Here is a 19,297-nt window from a genome sequence, read left to right on the forward strand (position 1 = left end):
TGAGAAAGAGGAGGAAGAGTAATAGCATCTGTGACAATGGTAGTGAGAAGGTCGACTCACTGAGGGAGGAGCCCATTGAGGGTGTCTTGCTGAACGGCCCTCAAAAACCTGGAGCCAGCAAATCCGTACGGTCTCTTGGATTTAGGGACACTAGCTGTGGACTTAAACAATATATATTTTAAAACCTGCTCTTCCATCCATTTCTATTTCAAGGTAAAATAATGATGAGAAGACAAACATTGCTTCCCCATTGGCCCATTCTCCTTTCGACTGAAAGCACCCAAGTTCCGCGCCTTGCTCTTTTAATGCTGTTTATGTATTGCTACAGAGGAGAAGATATCACAGAACCTTGGGCCCACTAGTGCAGGTGAGCCATGTGAGGTGGGGTGCTTTTTAACCACCTTAAGCAAGAGCCCAAAACTGAGCCCTATAGCCATCATGAGTTGTTCTTGAAGTACAACTTTACCTCCTACTTTTTGCTAGTATTTCGCCACTCATGCAAACAGAGCATTTAACAACTTTTACCATGGCCTTTGGTATTTGTAAAATTCCCTCACTGATGTTTAGTCAAACATTTACATTTACTTCCAAGGTAAAGGATGCAGCCTCATTTAGATTTGCAGCACGTATCTGCATCTGATACAAGGAAGCATCAACATGCCTGTTGTATATTATTCACTGTATGTTTAGCACCACCTACTGGACATGGGCAGGTTTACTTACAAATAAGTATTACTAGATGGTAAATGCAAACGTTCTCTATAGAAGAGGACAGATAGCATGAAATGACCAGGAAAGTTATAACAAAAGTTTAATATACATTCCTGAAAATAATCATGTTCTCCCATGAAAACACAAATCAATAAGCCCAGTGGCCAAGCCTGAGCTGTGAACCAGAATATCCCTAGTTCAAATCTTGCCTGCACCAGGGGTTCACTAGGAGGACAAAGGCACGTCACCACCTCTCGGCCTCAAAAGTCCATTTGCCATATGAGGTAATGCAGCTGAACATATCCTTCAAATGGATCACCATTATTCTACAAGCGTTGCCCCTAGAGCAGGGGTGGACAACTTGTGGCCTTCCAGATGTTTTGGCCTACCGCTCCCATCAGCCCTAGCCAGCATAGCCAATGATGACAGATGCTGGGAGCTGTAGGCCAAAGTGTCTGGAGGACCACAAGTTGCCCACCCCTGCCCTAGAGGCATGACCTGGAGAGAGTTGATACTATCAAAGTGGACGTGAGCTTAGCCTTAGCATAGTAGAAGGAGAAGATATAGGAGTAGGCAGCTTTCTTTTATCCCCTCTTAAGCGGTATCATTTCTTCTCTTCTGATAGACAATCTTTCAGTCTCCTTCTCCCTCCCTTTGCCACCAGGTGCAACGCATGCTGCATGGAACATGCACCAAGCTGCCAACATACTTGCCTTCCACGGTTAATTCTGCTGTCACCTGGCGAACTCCACCAGCATTTCTGGCCTCACATGTGTAGGGGCCACCCTCTTCCTCCTGCACACCTTTGATCATCAAGCTGAAAAGCCCTCGAATGCTGCGGTCTGCTACACAGCGCTCTCCCTCTGTCACAAGATGCCCATTTCTGTACCACATGATCTGAGGTTCTGGGTTGCCTCTGACCTAGAAAGATTGGAGGCAGGGAGAGAGAATGGGGAGAAAAGAAGCAAAGAAAGAAAGTGATTTTATCTGGAAGAAATGTAGAACACTGCAAGCCAGCGGAAAGTATTTTCTGAAGCAATATCTGTTAAACACATACAAATAGTTGGGAGCCAAATGGCAAAAACCTGAACAAAAAGAAGAGAAATTATTGGGTGCATCAAGCTGTTAAACTAGCAATGCTGTTCCAACAGGCACCCACCCAGGCAAAGGTTTTCTGTTGTTGAGTTTTAAAAGCCAAAAAAGAGAAATTCTGAGAAGTAAATTCATAAGGCAAACCTATTAGAGCATTCCAAGATGAAATGGCAGAGCTGTGGCAGTTTAAACTAGACTAACAAGTTTAGCGTGGTATGAAATTCACAGGCCAGAACCTTCTTCATCAGACGCATCCACTGGCTTTTAGAAAAAGCACTGCTCGTACATCAACATAAACAAATACCACCACTGGCAAAATGCACCTGGTTGTATTTTTTGCCTCCTAAGTGTACATATGTTATAGTGTGTGTGCAAAATTTGATGAATAGTGACATTCACACATGAAAGCTGACACACATGAATGTCAAGAATATCAAAAAATAGCTCTTTTTGGATACATAGTAGTAAACGTTGCTGGTGACCAAAATGTAATTGCCAACATCCGAGTTTCTGAGTTTCATATATTCTTCATATTTATCAAAATTTACACATGAATGTCAACATTCAAAATTTCAAACATTCACTGTAATACACACACACACACACACACTCAAGCTCACACACTAAACAGAATAAACCAGGGGAGCCATATATCTATTTGAGGCACTGTGCAAGGCTACCACTGGTCATTATCAAACTCGCATATTGCAAGGCACTCTCTCTTACAGGTATCCCAGTGTCCCCGGTTCACTGAAAACTATATTCTTACAGTGCACGTAACATGGAATTATAGCTACAGAACTGATGTACGTAGCCAAATCTTTTTTAGTAGCTCATTAGTGGAGCACATGCTTTGCGTGCAAAAGATTCCAAGTTCAGGCCCTGGCATCTCCAGGTAGGGCTGAGAAAACTTTTGTCTGAAACCCTGGACAACCACTTCCAGTTAAGTACAGACAACACTGGGCTAGATGGGCCAGTGGTCTGACTCGGTATAAGGCAGCTTCCCATGTCCCTCTTTCACTAAATTCTAACATTCTTACAACAGCTGCAGACTTTAAATTTAGTTGATTACTTAATGGGGCTGGAAGCCAAGCGAATATTTGTTTTTGGAGCTCTCTTGGTTTCTCCATTATGCTATTCAATTTATAAACTGCAGATATCCCTTAATAAACGTGAAGATGAGCAACTGCTACCACTGAGACCCCACAAAGTTATTCAATGACCAGTTGGCAAAAGACCATTGCATCTTATTAAGCAATTGCCAAAAAAGAGGAGTCAATCTGGGAAATGATATAAGCCTATCACATATACCCTGCCACGTTGAAAGTGTTAACTCAGTTGACATTTTGGGCTGCAGCATAAATGGGATTTTAAAAAAATCTTCTCACTAGGTGGCATCCTTTGGCAGTTAGTTTGTGTAGAACAAAGTTGTACAAGAATTCACATTGGTCATTCAGACCCCCAATCAACAGATATATTGGACTACAGTGTTATTTTGTATGTATTTTGAATTTAATTTTTTGTAAGACTGAAAAAAAACCAAAGCCAACTGGGAGAAGGAAAAAACAGAGGTTCTTTTTGCAAAACTGACTTTGGGTAGAAAACTGGCAAATGTAAACAGGGATGGTACACATTTATCATATGCTCTGTGATCTTGACTGAGAAAGTTCAGCAGAATGCTAAAGTAACTCCGTAAAAAAGGCACTTCTCTTGGACATTTATAGCACGCCACTGCCCTGCAGCAGTCTTCCTGATTTCCTTCTCAGATCAGGAGATCATCCTCCCATAGCAAGAGGCAATGCTGGAATCTTTGTGGGGACAGCCATCCCCAAATCATGGAAATGATGGAGCTGACCTACAAAGCTCTGGGGATCCACTGAAATGTAAGGCCAGCATTTAGGAATTACTGCGCAGAATATTCTCCAGTCCTCTCCGCTGGTAATTCGGTAATAAGAAGCTTTGTTGCCTCAGTTTCATTGAAGCTATCATACAATTTATTATCATCATCTGGTGCAAGAGAAATCTGTAGGTTTTCTTAAGTGGGAGTTAAGTGCAGGCTGGCACTGCTATTGATATCAATCCGAATGGGTCACAGTAATGCAGATCCAAGCATATTGTCCAGATTATAGCATGTCAAAAGCAGTAAAGAGGAGGGATAAAAATGTTGGAGGTGCTTGCAGGAGAAGGAATTGTTTTAACAAATACACCTATGCTGTCATACTCCCTACAGTAGCATCTTCCATCATTCAGTCCAGCTTTAAATGACACAGGCCACAAACCAATGTGTTTTTTGGATCCCTTTTTGGATGCTATTCCATAATACGTTAGGGATATTAGTTTTTCCTTGAAACTGAATGCATCACACTAGCTTTTATCTTAATTCCCTTAGCTCCAATTGGACCATACTACAAAATTCTTATCCAATTCTTCACTCACTGTTACATCAACTCTGACCATACTTTGGCTCTCCCTCATACATAAGCTACATTTCAATTTTTTCCATGTGTTTTTATTTTGCAAACATCAAGCCTCCAATTTGAGGGAGGCAAGCAAGAGTGGCATATTTATCCAAAAGGATGAGAAAATTCTTCCTAAGGAAAGTAGAAATAGAGACCGATTGATGAGGGAGCGGGGAGGGGGTCATCTTCAAGGCCTTAATTATTCCATCCCTTTGCGTCTTCATCCATTCATATGGTGCTTGAAAAAGTAGAATAAGGAGAAGAGACAACTGGAGAATTATTCCATTGTGAGGATTTATGTTTCAAGCTGGAGTCTGGAATACAACTCATATGGAACCAACCCCTGCACTGAAAAAGATGTGTCCTTCCATAAAAGCATCAGGTGATTCTAAAACAAACTGCCAGTTACCTCAGTTTGATGCCGATGGACCCATTCCAGAACTGCAGCAGGTTTTTATATAAATATAAAATTAATTTTTCTTCTAGTAACCCTCCCAGGCTTTGCAGAAACATCTGCCTTTAATAACACATCCACAATGGCTGGTTGAGGATTTATCCGCTTACCTAATGCTCTGCAACATAAGGCGGTAACCCTTATTTATAGTTCTGTCTACATTTACATGGGCACTACAGAGCAATGGTGGGGGAATTACTTTTCACTCAAGACTCTTAAGCAAATACGATCACCTAAAGGAAAGCAAAGATCTAAATGCAACTTACTAATTGCATTTAAGTAAGGACTAATTCACGGTACATGTTGCTTGTTTTAACACATCTTTACTGGTGAACTTCCATAATGCTTGAAAGAGAGACCTGTATGTACTAACATACAATTGACATATGCCAGGAACTGAGTTATAAGCAATTACTACTTCCCAGTGTATGTCCCCTGAATTTCGCCATGTGTTTACAGACATCCATATACTCTTTGAACATTATGGTGTCCAGCAGGAGACACAGAGAGCATCTCTATGCCAGGCTAAAATCCCGTATTTAAAACGGGACTTTCTGCTTCTGTTTTAAATGCAGGATCACAACGGACTCCCTTTACAGAAGCCTCCTTCCCCCCCCTTTCCCCCTTTTCTGAGTCTTCCATATGTTTCATTATATAACTGCTAGATGGTGCTGTGGTCTAGCTCCTCTTATTGTGCGTTTTCCTCTTTTCACACGGGAACTCAAGCAGAACTCAGGCGCTGTAATTTGATAGTTCATTATCTCCGGTCTTTTAAAAACTGGGATAAAGGCCATTTAGCGGATGGATCAACTCTGGAGGTTGATGATGTCATCTAAAGGACCCGCAAACTTCCATGAGTAACCAATCTCAATAGCGGGATAAAAGCTCCGTGTGAAGAAGCCCACAGTGGATATGTTTAACACCTGTCTACCATATAATGTATGAATCAGTGCTGAATGCATTTAGGAGTGTATCCCGATTATTAGAGCCACAGAATAAAGAGTTCCCAGTAAACAAAAGTTACAAGGGCTTTCTCTGCTGCTGTTGCATCTGTCATTTTATGTCTAATAAATGACAGCATTATGGCCTTTGTGTATAAGCTGTTCAGATAAGGGAAGAATCTGGACACATTTTCAATCTACATCCAAGACTAATTGTTTCTGATCTAACCCTGAAACCAGAAGAAAGCCAAAAATGTATAATCTATGTCAAACTCTCCCAAGACCTATTTAAACTTCACAGACCTTGAACTTCTGCAGGAAAGCTACAGAGCTACGGCTCAGAAAACCATGAAGAGTAACAGGACATACTGTACCATAAGGCAGTAAGTACAACATGCAATGTCATCAGGAGAAGGTGAGCTTCTTCTGCTAAGTCAAGTTATAGCTACTTCACTGTTGTTTTGTGAACACCATGAACCCTTTTATTATCACTCCCAAAGCTCTAATCAAGACTAAGATTACAAAAGAAAAAAGACTCTACTAAAATATGTCCTGAAATGCACAAGAAGAATCTCTGGGTTCCATCCAATATCACACAAACAGACTTCTGCTCGTGCAATGGGCCTTCCACTTTCTCTCCTCTCCCAGCAACCCCTCCAAATCAGCTCCAGAAAGTTTCCTAATCCTCTGGATCAGATTTGGGAGGTGCATGGAGGGGAGGGGGAAACTTGCTCCACTAGCAGTATCCATTCTGCTGGCCAATAGACACATTGGTCCAGGTCTCTCAAAACACTGTCTAGTTTGGAATGCTAACTTTATAATCTCAAGGTAATACCAAAGAATTACAACTTTAATCCAGATGTCAATCCCCCCTGGATATGAAGCTAATCTTTCAAAGCCAATGATCCAGATGGCATACGAATAGCCTCTAGTCAGCCTTCCCCAACTTGATGCCCTCCAGATGCTTTGGACTAAAACTCCCACCAGCCCCAGTCCACATGACCAATGGTTAAGGATGATGGGAGTTGTGGTCCAAAATAGAGGGCATACAGTAGGAGAATGGTGTTCTAGTTCACGGTTATTATTATTATTATTTATTTCATTTCTATACCGCCCAATAGCCGAAGCTCTCTGGGAGGTTCACAAAAATTAAAACCAAACAACACACAATAAAACTATTTAAAATATATAGAACATTAAAACCACAATATAACAATTGTTGTTGTTGTTCAGTCATTCAGTCATGTCCGACTCTTTGTGACCCCATGGACCATAGCACGCCAGGCCTTCCTGTCCTCCGCTCTCTCCCGGAGCGTGCTCAAGTTCATATTCATTGCATTGGTGATGCTATCTAGCCATCTCATCCTCTGCCGTCCCCTTCTCCTTTTGCCTTCAGTCTTTCCCAGCATCAGGGTCTTTTCCAGTTTTCTCTTCGCATTAGGTGGCCAAAATATTTCAGCTTCAGCTTCAGTATCTGTCCTTCCAATGAGCACTCAGGGTTGATTTCCTTTAGGATTGAATGATTTGACCTCCTTGCAGTTCAGGGGACTCATAAGAGTCTTCTCCAGCACCACAGTTCGAAAGCATCAATTCTTCGGCGCTCAGCCTTCCTTATAGTCCAGCTCTCACAGCCATACATTACTACTGGGAAAACCATAGCTTTGATTAGATGGACCTTTGTCGGCAAGGTGATGTCTCTGCTTCTTACTATGCTGTCTAGATTTGCCATAGCTTTCCTCCCAAGGAGCAAGCGTCTTTTAATATCATGGCTACAGTCACTGTCTGCGGTGATCTTGGAGCCCAAGAAAGTAAAATCTGTCACTGCTTCCATTTCTTCCCCTTCTATATGCCAGGAAGTGATGGGGCCAGATGCCATGATCTTAGTTTTTTTTATGTTGAGTTTCAAACCAGCTTTTGCACTCTCCTCTTTCACCCTCAACAAGAGGCTCTTTAGATCCTCTTCGCTTTCTGCCATTAGTGAAGCCATAAGCTATGCCGTGCAGGGCCACCCAAGACGGACAGGTCATGGCAGAGAGTTCTGACAAAATGTGGTCCACTGGAGAAGGAAATGGCAACCCACTCCAGTACTCTTGCCAAGAAAACCCCATGGAACGTATCACCAGGATAACAGGCAGGCATGGCCTTGGTGTACAAAATGAAGCAGGACAAAAGCTAATAGAGTTTTGCCAAGAGAACACGCTGATCATAGCAAACACTCTTTTCCAACAGCACAAGAGGCGACTCTACACATGGACATCACCAGATGGTCAATATCGAAATCAGATTGATTATGTCCTTTGCAGCCAAAGATGGAGAAGCTCTATACAGTCAGTAAAAACAAGACCTGGAGCTGACTGTGGCTCAGATCATGAGCTGCTTCTTGCAAAATTTCGGCTTAAATTGAAGAACGTAGGGAAAACTACTGAAACCATTCAGGTATGACCTAAATCATATCCCTTATGAATATCCAGTGGAGGTGAGGAATAGATTTCAGGGATTAGACCTGATAGACAGAGTGCCTGAGGAACTATGGACGGAGGTCCGTAACATTGTTTAGGAGGCAGCAACTCAATCCATCCCAAAGAAAAAGAAATGCAAGAAAGCCAAGTGGCTGTCTGATGAGGCTTTACAAGTAGCTGAGGAAAGAAGGGAAGCGAAAAGCAAAGGAGAAAGGGGAAGATATATCCAACGGAATGCAGAGTTCCAAAGAATAGCAAGGAGAGACAAGAAGGCCTTCTTAAATGAACAATGCAAAGAAATGGAGGAAAACAACAGAATGGGAAAGACTAGAGATCTCTTCAAGAAAATCGGAGATCTCAAGGGAACGTTTTGTGCAAAGACGGGCATGATAAAGGACAAACAAGGCAGGGACCTAACAGAATATAACAATACAACCACAATAAAACCTAGAAGCAGTGCAGGAGTTTAAAATAAAGATTTAAAACAGCAAAGATAAAAATTTAGAAAGCTAAAATGCTAAAATGCCTGGGAAAATAAAAAGGTCTTCACCTGGCACCGAAAGGAATACAATGTAGGCGCCAGGCGAACCTCACTAGGGAGCTCATTCCAGAGCCGGGGTGCCACAGCAGGAGGGCTTAAAAAGCCCTCCTCCTAGTAGCTACCCGCCTCACTTCCTTTGGCAGGGGCTCACGGAGAAGGGCCGCTGACGATGATCTTAAGGTCCGGGCAGGCACATATGGGAGGAGGCGATCCTTCAGGTAACCTGGCCCCAAGCCATTAAGGGCTTTGAATGTTAACACCAGCACTTTGAATCGGGCCCAGAAATGGACTGGCAGCCAGTGCAGCTGGAAAAGTACTGGCATAATATGAGCTCGCAGGCCAGTCCCTGTTAACAATCTTGCTGCCCTATTTTGGACCAGCTGAAGTTTCCAGACCGTTTTCAAAGGCGGCCCCACGTATAACGCATTGCAGTAATCCAGACGAGAAGTTATCAGAGCATGGATAACTGTAGCTAGGCTATCTCTGTCCAGATAAGGGCGTAGTTGGTATACCAGCCTAAGCTGATAAAAAGTGCTCCGTGCCACTGAGTTCACCTGTGCCTCAAGTGACAGTTCTGGATCAAAGAGCACCCCCAAACTACGAACCTGATCCTTTCGGGGGAGTGCAATCCCCTCCAGAACAGGTTGAATATCACCTAGCCAGGCAGACGAACCACCCACTAACAGTACCTCCGTCTTGTCTGGATTGAGTTTGTTTATTAGCCCTCATCCAGTCCATTACCATGCCCAGGCACTGATTCAGAACAGCCACTGCCTCACCTGGTTTTGATGAGAAAGAGAGGTAGAGCTGGGTGTCATCTGCATATTGATGGCACCTCAGCCCACACCTCCGGATAACCTCCCCCAGCGGTTTCATGTAGATGGTAAACAGCATGGGGGATAAAATAAGAGCCCTGTGGAACCCCATGGCACATGGAACCCCATGGCACAATTGCCATGGCACAGAGCAATAATCCCCCAGCACCACCTTCTGGAATCGGCCATCCACTGTAGTGCAGTGCCTCCAACTCCTAACCCAGACAACCTATCCAGAAGGATACCATGGTCGATGGTATCGAAAACCGCTGAGAGGTCCAGGAGAATCAACAGGGTCGTACTCCCCCTGTCCCTCTCCCAGCAGAGGTCATCCCACAGGGCGACCAAGGCAGTTTCCGTTCCAAAACCAGGCCTGAAGCCCGATTGAAATGGATCTAGATAATCCGTTTCATTCAACAGTGCCTGGAGCTGTCCTACAACCACCCGCTCAAGCACCTTGCCCAGGAAGGGGATGTTGGCCACTGGCCTATAATTGTTAACATCCTCTGGGGCCAGGTTAGGCTTTTTCAGGAGTGGTCTAATTACTGCCTCTTTTAAAGTGGCAGGCACCACTCCCTCTCTCAAGGTGGAATTTACAACCTCCTGGACCCAGCCGGACAACCCCTCCTTGTTTGATTTAATAAGCCATGAAGGGCAAGGGTCAAGCACACAAGTGGTCGATCGGACTTAGCCAAGCACCTTGTCCACATCCTCAGGCCTCAGTAACTGAAACTCATCCAATAAAACTGGACCAGACGGTGCTCTGAACGCCTCTACCAATGGAACTGCATTAATGGTGGTGTCCAATTCATGACGAATCTGATCGACTTTATCCTCAAAGTGCTGTGCAAACTTGTCACAGCGTGCTACCGAGGGTTCCACCGACTCTCTCCCTGGCCCAGAATGTAACAGGCCACGAACCACTCGGAAAAGCTCCGCTGGACGACACTAAGATGCAATGCTGGTGGAAAAGAACTGTCTCTTTGCCACCCTCACCACCACAGAGTAGGCTCGATAGTGGGCTCTTACCTGTGTTCGGTCAGACTCAGCATGAGTTTTCCTCCACCTGCGTTCTAGCCGTCTCCCCTCTTGCTTCATTGCCCTCAGCTCAGGTGTATACCAAGGAGCTGGCCGGGCTCTGCTCAGAGGGAGAGGGCGCTTGGGCACGATCGTGTCAACCGCCCGAGTCATCTCTGCATTCCACAGAGCGACCTGGGCTTCGACAGGAGCACCAGCCATACCAGCAGGAAAATCCCCCAGAGCCCTCTGGAATCCATCGGAATCCATTAATCTCTGGGGGCGGACCATTTTAATAGGTCCCCCACCCTTGCAGAGGGGAAAGGCCGCCAGGAGTCTAAACCTCAGCAGGAAGTGACCTGACCATGACAAAGGGACAGATGTTAATTCCTCCACTTTCAGATCACCATCCTCCTGCCCAGTCGAGAAAACCAGATCAAGCATGTGTCCTTTTATATGCGTTGGGCTGATGACATGTTGGGACAGCCCCATGGTTGTCATGGCGGCCATGAAGTCCTGAGCCGCCCTGGATACAGCGGCCTCGGCATGGAAGTTGAGATCCCCCAGGACCATCATCCTAGGGGTCCTCAACACCAAGTCCGAGACCACCTCCGTCAGCTCAGGCAGGGAGTCTGATGGGCAACGGGGTGGGCGGTACACCAGCAGAATCCCTAATCTGTCCCGGGTACCCAACACAAGGTACAAACACTCAAGATCTACACTCGAATGTGCAGGGAGCCTGGAGAGGGAGATTGAATTCCTATAGACCACGGCAACCCCCCCTCCCCAACCCTTAAGTCGGTGTTGGTGCTGCACCGAGTACCCAGGAGGGCACAGCTGGATGAGAGTGACCCCTCCCAGTTCCCCCACCCAGGTCTCAGTAACACATACCAGGTCAGCCCCCTCATCCACAATCAAATCATGGATGAGGGAGATTTTACTTTGAGCCGACCTGGCATTCAGCAGCAGCACCACCAGACCCGAGGGCAGACTGGTAAGGCCGCCAGGAACCATCAGGTTGGGGGAAGAACCAGAAGAGGGGACAGCTGTAAGGTGTCTAGCCCCTCTTCTCCTCAGCTGGCCTGTTAATCCCCCAACGCCATACCTCCCCCTGCCCGTGACTACAGTTCTTGGGATTTCCTAATGCAGTTCATGAGTCTGAATCCTTACCATGTGGGACTAGTAAGACCTAGGATTTTTTAAAGAACAAAGTAATAGTTGCTTTCACTCAATAGTTATACCGACTCATTGTACAGTATAGTCTTCTGAAATCACATGCATTATTCCAAACTAGGACAGCTAGGCTGGTGAGGACGAGGGAGAGGGCCTTCTCTGTGGTTGCCCCCACTCTGTGGAACTCCCTCCCTAGGGAACTCTGCCATGCCCTCTCTTTAATGAGCTTCTGCCATGCACTGAAAACTTGGTTATTCAGGCAGGCATTTGGGGTAGGTTAGGGTATTTTTAAATAATGTTTAATGTGTAATTTTACTGTTTTAAATTGCACTGTTGTACATCGCCCAGAGTGGCTGGGTGACCGGCCAGATGGACGATTAAGAAATTAAATAAATAAATAAATAAATTCGTTGTTTGTTCAATCCAATAGGGAAAGTTTAATATGCAGTACCCAGACGAGTAATTCAGAGGCTTTTGTCTGGTATAAGCAGCTCTCTGTCATAAGAAAGCACGGAATTAAATTAAGTATACTGTACATACTTCTGTCAGCAATCATTTTTCTCAGTGGCCCTTAACTATCAATTAGAGTTTTCAATCAAATTTGGGTTCCAGTATGATACCAGAATTTGCACAAAATGAAAGGCTATAAGGATAGAATGTTTGTTAGCAAAAAAAATATGCTAACGTGCCACAACCAGCTGGCTCATAGGTTCCAACACAGCCCCCAGTGGAGAGCAACCTCTGGCCTAGAATCTTAGATGACTTAGATTAACAGCCTCATTCAACTCAAAAGAAGAATTAAATCCAGCTCTTTCAAAGCCATCCATGCATTTCAAAGAGAGAGAATCAAATGCATGTTTCTACTGCAGCACAAGCTGTCACATTTTTGAAACTCTACACCTGGCACTGCTTATGGTTCTTATTCCATACACAAGCAGTACTAATAAATCACTGCTTGGGGAGGTGCCTCAATATTCTATTTTGAAAAGACATAAGTCTTCGCATTTGCAGCGTTCCACTATTTAGTTCTCTTCCACTCCACCCAAATTATCCAAACCAGCAAGCAGTGTGTGTGTGTGTGTGTGTGTGTATATAGACATGCATAAAAGTGTCACACGCACACACACGAACATCTTTAACAAACTCTCTCAAAACCAGAATGTTTTTGGCATTATTAATCGACACTGATAATTTGGCAAATATACATATTTACCTGGAGACAAGCCCCAGTAATTTCAGTGGAACTTTCATTTAAGTGTGCTTAGGATTACATCCCATTATTTTCTAATATCTGTGATCTCTGTGTTCATTGCAGACAGAAGCAGTGTTGCTGTATTGACTTATCCAATGTTAAGTGATCAAACCATAGGCTAGTCAAATTCATGGAACATCCACATTCAAAAGTAGCATACTAGGAGCTGAAAAGGGGTCTGAAATCCCCAACCAAATGGAGGGAGGGCTTACCACTGCCACCAGACCTCTTCCTGGCAGCCACCATTTTCCCCTGAAAGCTGATAGCTTAGCTTCTGCACAGTGGACCCAGAAATATTAGAGGCTTAAGAAATCGGAGAACAAGAAGCCAGTATCTCTAGTTAAACTTACTAACGCTTTATTTAAAAATACACTAACATAAGAAAGCATAAAACTATTCTCTATCTTCCTTTCCAACTAAGACTTGCTGCATGCTGTAATCTCCTCACACCACCTCATTCTACCTAACTGACATAAGTGTCTTCATGCTTCCCTCTTTATCCAGGAGATGGAACTCTCTACTGCCCTGTAGTGTCGCAGCTATCTAATGATCAATACATGAAAAGAGTGTCTCATATATATGAAACAATGTCAGATAGAAAATTAACTTCTAACAAAAATTCCCCTTGAGTGATGAAATGGACTTCTGGAAGAAAAGTAGCAGCCCACACTGATGACAGCCATTTGCCCCCCAAACGCCCCTAAGCACTACATCATCATGGAGCATAACTGTGGGGAGCTTTGGGGGATACATATGTGGTTGCCAGTTCCCTCATTTCCCTACCTGCAAATGGGGCAGCAAAACAGGAGGACATTTCAGCTCAGCCCCAGGAAGCATTAGAATTAAAAATAGTAATACTTAAGATTTAAGAGTGGCAAACACTAAAAATTCTTTAAAAACAGGTAATATATTAAAAGTTAATTGGATTTTTTTTTAAGTTTTCAACCATCAACTACAAACACGAAGCAATCTTGGTGCCACCAACACGAAAGCTCTGTCTCTCATACTCGCCTGCCTGCTTGATCTTGCATAACAACGGGACAGAGAGGCCGGGCAAGTCATTTCATTAATTGTGAACTTACTGTAATTTAATTGTCCTGAAGGAGGCTTAAGGAATGCAGTACCAAGAAAAGTCTTATGCTAACACTATTCCTCTTCCCATGGTGCCTCTGTACACCAGAGAGAGTGGCTCCTTTCAAGAGAAACTCTAGGATACGTTCAAATGACATTACTGAATGTGATAAGCCCTTCTATTCTTGAACCTACATCACTCTTTAATCTAAATTACTTGTCCCTGCCTGTTACATTTTACCAGGCTCATTCATTTTGTTATGGTCCTGTCTCAATCAACTGAATGTAGAGTGCATTCATATGATCTCACTACTTCCAATTTTCACTCCCCACTCCATATAAAGTAACAAAAACTCCACATCATTAAACATGGAAGTAGTTGAGTGACCTGACATAATGCAGAAGGATGTGGGCAACAATAGGAAATTAAAGAAAAATAGGCACATTTGGGAAGACCCTGCAGTCAAAGCAATGAACCACCATTGTGGAAGCTGTGGTTTTTCCAATAAATACAAAAAATTCTACAAGGATGGAGAAGCTCCAACTAATCCAGCATTTAGGGTATTTCCAACAGGGAAGCATTTATGACCTATCTATAAAAGACATGGTCTGTTAGCAGAAAAGTAGACAGCAGCTGCAGATAATATTGTTAACAATTATCTTATTGTTTTCCAAGTTTCTTTACAAGAGACCAGTAGGGTTCTTGCACAGAAGTCGATGCTACCCTTAGTCATCACGGCACATTAATCTGAATAGAGCAAAAACAGCTCTTTCAAAATTCTATTGTAAATGCACATGCTTTGAATTATTTCTGTTCAGCAAAACTGGAGTTTACAGAACGTTGGTTTTGTGCATGTTTTCCCTTCAAATGATAGGGGAGATAGTCACAATGTTCAGCTAAATAAATAAAAATTCATATGTATGCATAGCATCGTAGCTAGATGGGAGACAGTTGAAACAGACATCATTCAGGTTCTCCTATATTATTGAACAAGTAGGGATAGATAATTCTCAAATGGTAAGGATGTGCAGGAAAAAACAGCCATGAAGTTAGGCTCTATATATCCTGAGGGTGCTTCCAGATGCTTGTATTGCGCCATCACCCTGCCTGATTCATGGACTTTTATGGGGAATCCAGATGATGACACATTCTACCTGTAATCCTCCTGTGTTTTCCACCACTTCTTTCCTCATTTTTCTTACCACAAAAAAATATATTAAGGAAAAAAACAGAACAGCTCTACAATGGAGATGGCCTCCATCTGAGAGCACCCCGAATCTCCAAGCAAGTGTTAGTCCTAGATTCCTTTTCTTGTTCCCAATTGGTTTTGTTCCATCATTCTCTGTATTGGCCTCAGTTTACTTCATTCCACCTTCCATTGGTCACCTCGCCTCAACTGATACATTCCTCAGACTTCCATTACCCCTCCATCCTCTGTTCTCTTGCCTCCTGCTTTTCTTCTTTCCTAGACCCAGAACCTGATCCTGCCATACAAATCCTTGCCTTAGATGCTTCTTTCTTCACACTTGATTTTCTAGGCAGCTTGCTTCTTCCGTTTGTTTGTTTCATTCATTCATTCATTTCTTGGCTGCCTTTCAGGGCAGAAGCCCTCCCAAGGCGGCTTACAGCAATGAAATACATAAAAACAGTTAAAAGTATTAAAAGCGATAAAAACATAAAAACAATAAAAAACAATAAAACCAGCAACAATTATAACAGCAGTAACAGAAGCAATGGCAGTCATATCAAGAGAAGGCCATGGTAAAATATGTTTTCAAGACCCTCTTAAAAGCCTGCAATGGCGGAGCATGGAGGACCTCTGATGGCAGCTTGTTCCAAAGGTGTGGGGCCACTGCAGAGAAGGCCCTCTCACATGTGATCACCCACCTGACTGCTCTCACGGATGGGCAAATGAGGAGGGTCCTCTCTTTCTGATCTTAAAGTGCAGGCAGGCTGGTATGGGTGAAGGCGGTCCTTCAAGTAACTTCCTTCCTTCCCTGGTCCTTTTGCTTATCTTCACAGCTATGGCAGATTTCCATTGGAGGCATAAAAACTGCGGTAACATGAATTGGCTGAAATGCTTGTCTGGGTTTTACCTCAGGTGAAAATGTATCTAATGGTTTGGGCACCAAAACTCACATGTCAACATCAAGATCAGATGCAAGTAAGAGCCAAATGTAATGTCTCATTAACGGAATGTTGCCCCAAGTGCTTTTTAGCAGCAATTGGATTATAAATATTTGTTTAATGTGAGTATATGTTATTATTGATACTGGATATTGATAAGTGACCTACTGGTATGTCTTGTGGTTATTTAAATTTTTATATGTTTTAAGTGATCTGTAATTGAGTTAATGCATTATAATTATGGCTATTGTTATTTGTTTTGTGAATTGCTTTGGGCAGAATGTATTGTGGAAAATGTGATATACAAATAAATTGACTATGACTATAAATAAGTATACCAACATGTTCAGATTGAGCTAATGAAGCTTCTACTTGAGATTACTCAAAACTACAATAGAAGCCCAGCTAAAACATATACCACAGGTTAGGAAAGGTAGCACCAAGTCCAAGAGGTCGCTGGCATGGTTAACGAGCAGTGTAAAGGGAGCTATTAAAGAGAGCTTCCTTCAGAAAATGGAAGTCTTGCCCAAATGAGGAAAACAAAAGGGAGCACAAGCTTGCACAAAGGCGATGCAAGCAGACAATAAGAGATGCAAAAAAGCAGTTTGAAGAGCATATCACTAACATCATCAAGGCCAACAATAAAGAATTCTTTCAATATATCAGAAGCAGAAAACCCACTAGGATGGCAGTTGGACCACTGGATGATAATGCAGTGAAAGAAGTACTGAAGGAGGACAAGGAGATTGCAGAGAAGCAGAATGAATTATTTTCATCCATCTCCACCGCGGAAGATATAGGACGGATACCTGTGCCTGAACTGATGTTTTCAGGAGGGGAGTCTGAGGAACTGAGGCAAATAGTGGTGACAAAAAATGAAGTTCTCAACCTTATTGATAAATTGAAAGCCAATATATCACCGGGCCCAGATGGTATACATCCTAGAATTCTCAAAGAACTCAAATATGAAAATGCTGATCTTCTAACCAAAATATCCAACATATCCCTAAGATCAGCCTCTATACCAGAGGACTGGAATATGACCAATTTAACCCCAATTTTCAAAAAGGGATCTGGGGGGATCCGGGAAATTACAGGCCAGTTAGCTTAACATCTGTTCCGGGTAAACTGGTTGAAGGCATTATTAAAGATAAAATTAGTAAGCATATAGAAGGAAGGACAAGCCCTGCTGAAAAAGAATCAACATAGCTTCTGCAAAGGTAATTCCTGTCTCGCTAACCTTTTAAAGTTCTTTGAGAGTGTCAATAAACATGTAGACAGGGGTGATCTGGTAGACAATGTTTACCTGGACTTCCAAAAGGCTTTTGACAAAATCCCTCACAACAACTCCTGAGCAAACTCAGCAGTCATGGAATAAGAGGACAGGTCCTCTTATGGATCAGTAACTGGTTAAAGAACAGAAGGCAGAGAGTAGGAATAAATGGTAAATTCTGCCAATGGAGGGAAGTAAATAGCAAGGTCCCACAGAGATCTCTGTTAGGACCAATGCTTTTCAACCTGTTCATAAACGATCTGGGATTAGGAGTAAGCAGTGAGGTGGACAAGCTTGCTGATGACACCAAATTATTTAGGGTGGTTAAAACAAAAAGAGATTGTGAAGAGCTCCAAAAAGATCGCTCCAAACTGGGAGAATGGGCATCTAAATGGCAAACGCTGTTCAGTGTAAGCAAGTGTAAAGTGATGCACGTTGGGGCAAAAAAAACTCAACTTCAAGTATAACCTGATTGGTCACCACTAGCTCAGATCCCATCAAGAAAGAGACCTTGGGGTTGTAGTGGACAGCTCAATGAAGATCAACCCAGTGTGCGGCTGCTGTAAAAAAGGCAAACTTCATGTTGGGCATAATTAGAAAAGGAACTGAGAATAAAACTACCAATATCATACTGCCCTATACAAATCTGTGGTGTGACCACACTTGGAATACTGTGTACAGTTCTGGTCACCACACCTCAAAAAAAAGATATCGTAGAGCTGAAAAAAGTGCAGAAACAGGGCAACTAAAATGATCAAGGGGCTGGAGCATCTCCCCTGTGAGACAGGGTTACAACAGCAGGGATTGTTTAGCTTGGGAAAAAAGGAGGTTAAGGGAAGACATGATAGAGGTCTACATAATTATGCATCGTGTGGAGAATGTGAATAGGGAGACTTTTTTTCCCCTTTCTCAAAATACTAGAACCTGGGACATCCTATGAAGCTGATTGGTGGGAGATTCAGGACAGATAAAAGGAAGTACTTCTTCACACAGCGCATTGTTTAAACTATGGAATTTGCTACCACAAGACATAGTGATGGTCACCAATTTGGATGGCTTTAAAAGGGCATTAGACAAACTCATGGAGGAGAAGGCTATGAACAGCTACTAGTCCTGATGGCCATGTGCTACCTCCAGTACCAGAGGCAGTGAGCCTATGTACACCAGTTGCTGGGGAACATGGGTGGGAGGGTGCTGTTGCTCTCATGCCCTGCTTGTGGGTTCCTGGTCAACAGCTGGTTGGCCACTGTGTGAACAGAATGCTGGACTAGATGGACACTTGGTCTGATCCAACAGGGCTCTTCTTATGTTCTTATGTACTGTGGGTGCTTTCAGTCAACGCTTTTGTTGGTCAAGCACTAGGCCTCAAACATTTTACAGAGGGTCTAGATGACATTGACTTCTATTCGTAACAATTTCCATTTGGAACCCCCCCATGTTTTCCCGCCACTTTTTCTGTCCTTTTTCTTGCCATCCAAAAATAGGGGAGGGGGGTGAACCACCCAGAGAGCTTTGGCTGCTGAGCAGTACAGAAATGGAATTAATGAATGTTAAGGAGAGAAAGATGGAATAGTTGCACAAAGCCTTTTGACTGGTAGTGCTAGGAGCCCCCTGTGTGGAAACACCCTATACACAAGGTACAGATTGGGCTTTAGCCCTTCAAGTCTGAAAATTACTAGAAGCACAGGTTTAATCTGCACTAACACATTACCAATGTGTCAGTGCCAGATTAAGGCATATGCAAGATACAGCTATATGGCTTACGTCAACTAAAACATTCAAGGCATTGTACAGTTAGGTTTTCAGGAAATACTACCACACACTTGCAACCCTTTGGCTTCAAGTGCACAAATTTCCATTCCAGTTGGGGGGGGGGGTACATGTGCATATGTGTGTGTATAAATAAATATG

At 43.3% G+C, this 19,297-nt stretch overlaps 1 protein-coding gene across 4 annotated transcripts in view; it reads right to left on the minus strand.

Moving 5' to 3' along the window:
• The window catches only part of MYLK (myosin light chain kinase), a 274,020-nt gene that overhangs the window by 162,299 nt on the left and 92,424 nt on the right, over positions 1 to 19,297 (minus strand). For all 4 annotated transcript variants that reach the window (XM_084807373.1, XM_084807386.1, XM_084807368.1 and 1 more), the window contains one exon: positions 1,425 to 1,632. In XM_084807373.1, the coding sequence (XP_084663499.1) occupies positions 1,425 to 1,632 (208 nt within the window). The remainder of the gene's footprint in view (positions 1 to 1,424; positions 1,633 to 19,297) is intronic.

Source organism: Heloderma suspectum, chromosome 1 (genome assembly GCF_057233095.1).
Source record: "Heloderma suspectum isolate Gila_16-S chromosome 1, 16-S_ref, whole genome shotgun sequence".
Classification (NCBI taxonomy): domain Eukaryota; kingdom Metazoa; phylum Chordata; class Lepidosauria; order Squamata; family Helodermatidae; genus Heloderma; species Heloderma suspectum.